Source organism: Ictalurus punctatus, chromosome 22 (assembly GCF_001660625.3).
Source record: "Ictalurus punctatus breed USDA103 chromosome 22, Coco_2.0, whole genome shotgun sequence".
Taxonomy (NCBI): domain Eukaryota; kingdom Metazoa; phylum Chordata; class Actinopteri; order Siluriformes; family Ictaluridae; genus Ictalurus; species Ictalurus punctatus.
The window spans coordinates 11153797-11159242 of record NC_030437.2 but is presented as its reverse complement, the minus strand read 5'-3'; the positions used below and the strand labels follow the sequence as shown (position 1 = coordinate 11159242).

The 5446-nt window shown below is 36.0% G+C and overlaps 1 protein-coding gene across 3 annotated transcripts in view; it reads right to left on the bottom strand.

Annotated features, from left to right (window-relative positions):
• Positions 1–1258: 1258 nt before the first annotated feature.
• edil3a (EGF-like repeats and discoidin I-like domains 3a) overlaps positions 1259–5446 on the bottom strand; it is a 190128-nt gene continuing 185940 nt past the window's right edge. For all 3 annotated transcript variants that reach the window (XM_017452570.3, XM_017452571.3, XM_047149971.2), the window contains one exon: positions 1259–2117. In XM_017452570.3, coding sequence (XP_017308059.1) covers positions 1968–2117 — 150 coding nt within the window. In that variant the 3' untranslated portion in view covers positions 1259–1967. The remainder of the gene's footprint in view (positions 2118–5446) is intronic.

Below are 5446 nucleotides of genomic sequence, written 5' to 3'. Positions count from 1 at the left end.
ACGTTTCATGTCACCATACTGTGAATAAACATTGTTAATGAATTTTTTTTCCTTTTTTTGTTTTTGTTTTACACATCACATTCAAAGTTGTACAAATGATCAGTGATTAATGGTTTAAGATATTATTATGATACATTACATGTCTCAGTGGCCCTTTTCCCCTGCTTTAAAAGGGATATCTACTCCTCTTCTGCATTCAAGAAAGACTGATGATTTTTAGGAATAGACATTGATTTAACCCTTTCCAGTTAGCCTCATACACCTGAATTCATCAATTCCCAAGACAGACAAACACATTTATGAATTTCTAGTGACAATCCAATGGGCGTCACTGAATAGCTGTATAAACATATTGTATCTATAACATTTCATAATCTTTATAGTGTATTAGATTGTATGTTGATGGTTTAAGTTTGGGTGAACATTTTTTTCTTTTCTTAGTTTGGATACTGGGTGAATATCTATTTGCCAAGGGCTGACTTCTGACTTCTAACCTGAGGATTTTACATTAATGGAAACAAAAAAAAGTTCAGTAGTAAAGCTGATTAATGCAGCAAAAAAAAAAAATAAATAAAAAATAACCAGTCAATAAAAATAGAGGTCAAAATAGTGAGAAACTGGACATACAAATAGAAGCTAGTAGCATATTTTAACAACAACAAATTAAATACAACTGAGATTAAAGACAGACCAGGATTGCAAATCCTCCTGGACAATCCCAGTTTAAAACATTCTACAGCCTGTCTTTTAGGTATCAAACAAACATACTTTTACAGAATTGCACATCTGTAAAAATTTGCACGAGCTATAAAAAGTTATGAGTGGCAAATTTATGAGGGTTAGCAAGCAACACTTTTTTAAAGACTTTTTGAATATGATATCCAATTAAATCTCTCTTGCTCATTAAAATTCATATGGCATTCGTGTGAGAGCAGCTTGGTGCAACTAGAATGTGTGACAAGTCTACAAGTGTAGCTTTGCATTGGAAGTGCACTTTAGTATTAATAAATCTAATCATCAACGTATCTGTGAAAAGTTAGCAAGAGCTACATTTATGCCACACTTATAATACTGATTTAATAATTTCTAGTTTATGCAATACAATACTTGTATTTATTGGTAGTGATATATATATATATATATATATATATATATATATATATATATATATATATATATATATATATATATATATATATATATATATATATATATATATATATATATTAGAAATGCAAGTAAAACAGATTCAAAGTGATTAATTTAAGTGATAAATGTTTAATATGGAGCAAAATTACAATGTTAAGGGAATTAGATGCCTAGCATTTCTAATATAATTTATGCACCATGCAGTAATTCAGTGTTTAATATATAATACAAGTATCATATTTCCTCTACACAACATCAGTGTATTATGTAATTGTAATTTTGATAAGGTGTTAAAATAAAACAGAAAAGCAGGAAACATAAATTATACTATTATAGTAGTGGTGCTTTAAACATTTTATCAATTTTGTTTTAGTTATGAGTTAAAGCTGTTTGATTATGGTCCATGAAGCATATTATATCATTTTATTTATTGTGTTGGTTTAAAAGTGACCCATCCAGTGGCTAACATCCCACTGCTTTAGCCACAGTGAAATAAACCCAACCCCAATCCCTCAATCCTATCAGAAATTACAAGACTCTATAAACATAGGGCAAAATCTTAAACTTGAAAAATAATAACCCCAAGCACAGGAAATTAAGATGACAAACATAATGGTAGGGTTGGAATTTAGTGTACAAAACATAAAACAGCAACCACTCGCACCCCCAATATGCACCTCCAAACCATTTTGAAAAACAAAAAAGCAAACTCTACTGGAAATTGATATCCGCTATACATCTCGAGCAAAGTTTATATTGAATCTGAAACTGGTACTGAAGTGTACCAAGCGAGAAAAAAAAGTGGGATCTGGGGATTTTTACTCTTCCTCCGTGCATCCAAGTACTTCTGCACGCAGAGTGATCCTCCCATACCATGACCATGGAAGAATCCGGATGAAGCGGGTATAGATGGGAGGATCAATCACGTTTTTCCGGTGTGTGTCGTTATCAAAGTTTCCTTGAAATACCTGAAAAAATACAGAAGAAAAACAACACAACTTGAGTAACTGTAAACCTTCACAGGCCGTCAAAAGTCAGTAAAGATCAGTCAAGACTTCTGAATATCGTCTACATTGTCAAATTACACATCTGAATTGTGCAGTTTACAAAAATTGGCAGGGCAATCCAAATATACTGAACTATTATAGTATATTTGGATTTCTCAATCCAAATATACTGAACATATACTGAAAGTACTTTGTTACAGAATGTCATTGCTGTTTTCTCTGCAAATGTTCTCTCAGTGGAACATTTATTCAATTCAATTATTTCTACCGGATTTTCCCAAAGTTGGTAATTTTGCTAATCCTCACCAAGTTTTTTTTTCCATCCAACCATGCTAACGACTAAGCCCACCACCCACTTTTATTTATTTTATTTCATTTATTTATTTTACTTAAAAGCAAGCCCTGGTCAAAATGGCAGCACAATAACTACCACAAACAACAGACATAAATAACACTTATAGCTCTAGCTAGTTACATCTCAGCTGTAAAATGAAACCAACTATCCAGGGAGGGTTCTTCCGCCAAGAGATGTGAAACCAACCACATTATTTTCTTCTATTCATGCTACGTCACAGGTCACCTGAAGGTATCTGCCTACTTCCACATGCATTAGCTCATTAACCAAATTGGCTGGTGTTGCTTTGATTGACAGAGGAGAGATTAATGCCATCCATCTAACCCAATTTTGTTCTTTTGGACTCCTGACCATGGATAGCCATGGCAGTGTTTGGATTTGAACTTGTGATCTCCTGAAAACATGGGGAATGCAATGAAATTCCCTATGAAATTTATCCTAGGCTATGCTCAATGTAAGAAGATTCATTAGGGAGTAGTTATTGTGAAAATAGAATACTGCAGACTATACAAAAAATGCACTGCAATCCCTATTTAATTAGTGCAGGATCAACTCCTATATTGCATACAAGAAACTGAGAAAATATATCAAGTTTTAAAAGCACTATGCCAGGTTTTAGGTTAAAAAAAATCTGTTTCTCCTAATGTGTAAAAAAAAAAAAAAAAAAATGATGCACTGAAGAAAAGTAAACAATTTCCACTTCTCTCTGTATGAGCTATCTATGGAGGCAGGGTAAAAGTTCACATGAAACAAGAGCAACAACAACAAAAAAAAATGGGCTGGTGGAAAACAAAGTTCTCCGGTGGGCTTCAAAGGCATCTCCATCTCCTTTTTTAGCATGCAGACAGCCTGAAGTATATCAACAGAAAGAAGAAAAGACAACTGTGGTGAGTCCTCACTGAGTCAGGCTCAGCATTGTGCATCACAAACACCAAATATACAACTTGTACATTCTTCTCCAGACTCTTGCAATGCGTTCTTTACTGCCATAGTATCAATCTCATGTCTGTGGCCCTGGTGAGAGAAAGAGGGGGTGTTATGAAAAATTGACTATCAGAGACACTGAGCTCATTTGCTGAGCTTTCCATCAGCTTCCTGAAATGTTTTTGTTTGCAGATTAGGATCTACAAGAAGCATCCACAATCAAGGTTCTAAACAAATGGGCATCAGAAGGTTTGTAACATATTCAAATTTATGGATGTGGAAAGTTCTCTCCTGCTACTGAAATTTATGTGCATTCTTTATATTCTGTCTAATGCTGTGGAATTCCTTCATGCCTTCATTTATCCACCACTACATTTCCTCAAAGGTTTCCTTTAGATAAAGCAAACAGAGTTGACTCCCATTCGATTAGCCTGAAATAATCCTTCCTATATAAGTAACATCCTCATTGTTTGCACTATTTCATGTTCAACATTGATGTGATTCAGTGTGTTGAGTGTAAGATGCTTAGATATTCTTCCACTGTCAGTTGAATCATAATGTAGACCAGAAACCAGTCTGACAGATAAGGTTGTAACATTGGAGGTGTACTTTGCAATATTACAGAGGGTTAATGATAGATAGAGTCTTATAGAGTTGTTAGAGGAAGTTCTGTGGGTTCTCAACTTAAACTGGGTCTGTGACTCATGAAATTGGTGAATAATTGGAATAATCACAATGCACCATCCCTCTCTGATTTGGCTGTTGAAAGTGCGCTAGTTATAGGAGACCCTATGACACGTGAAAGTAGCTAGGCCTTTAGCGGCACTAGAAACTATAGTCAGAAACCACAAAGCCAGACATTGCAGGTAATTTTAGGATGTTAGGCAAGTGCAGGTTTTATAAGGTAGTTATCCATGTAAGTGCTAATGATGTATATGTTCATCAGTCAGAGATTACTAAGAGTAATATAAAAGAGGTGTGTAAATTAGTGAAGGTGCTGTATGATGCTGTAGTATATGACATACAGAGTCATATCATCCTGCATCCCTTGCCTGCTTTCCCATTGAAGTTAAGCAGGGTTGAGCCTGGCCAGTATCTGGATAGAAGACCTCCTGGGGAAAACTAAGGTTGCAGCTGGAAGTGGTATTAGGGGTCAGGGCCAGCAGGGGGTGTTCACCATGTGGTCTGGGTGGGTCGTAATGCCCCAGTACAGTGACAGGGACACTATATTGTAAAAACGGCACCTTCTTTCAGATGAGATGTTAAACGGAGGTCCTGACTCTCTGTGGTCATTAAAAGCCCCAGGACACTTCTCGTAAAAGATAATAACCCCGGTGTCCTGGTGAAATTCCCCCACTGGCCTTTATCTATCATGGGCTCCTAATAAACTCCAACCCTGAATTGGCTTCATCACTCTCCTCTCCTCTCCACCAATAGCTGGTGTGTGGTGGGCGTTCTGGCTCACTATGCTACACACTGGTGGTGGTTTGAGGAGATTTCCCCCCTCCACACACACAATGTGAAGCACTTTGAGTATCTAGAAAAGTGCTATATAAATCTAAGGAATAATACATCACAAGGCTGCATGGCAATGTAACTTACAACAGGTTATGGTTGCTGAACTTCTGGATGTACTGAATCGATATTATAAAGGTCTTGATAATTATCTTATGATTTTAACCAGGTGGTATCGAGAAACTATGAAAAGAATCTACACCAAACAGTACCTATAATGAAAGCTGAATATGGAAATATTTGCATTTTATAATAAAACCTCAATATAGATGCCATGATTGGTGATTGGTCTTGGTATTACAGTTTTCAAACTAATCTTCCTAAACGTCCTCAAAATCCAACGTAGCTGTCAGATGAACAAAATTTGGGGTGTATGACACCCAAAAGGTCTAAACCAGGGGTTTCCAATCTTATCTGCAAAGGGCCGGTGTGGGTGCAGATTTTCAATCCAACCAAGCAGAGGCACACCTGAAAGCCAGTCTACTGTAAGCCAAGC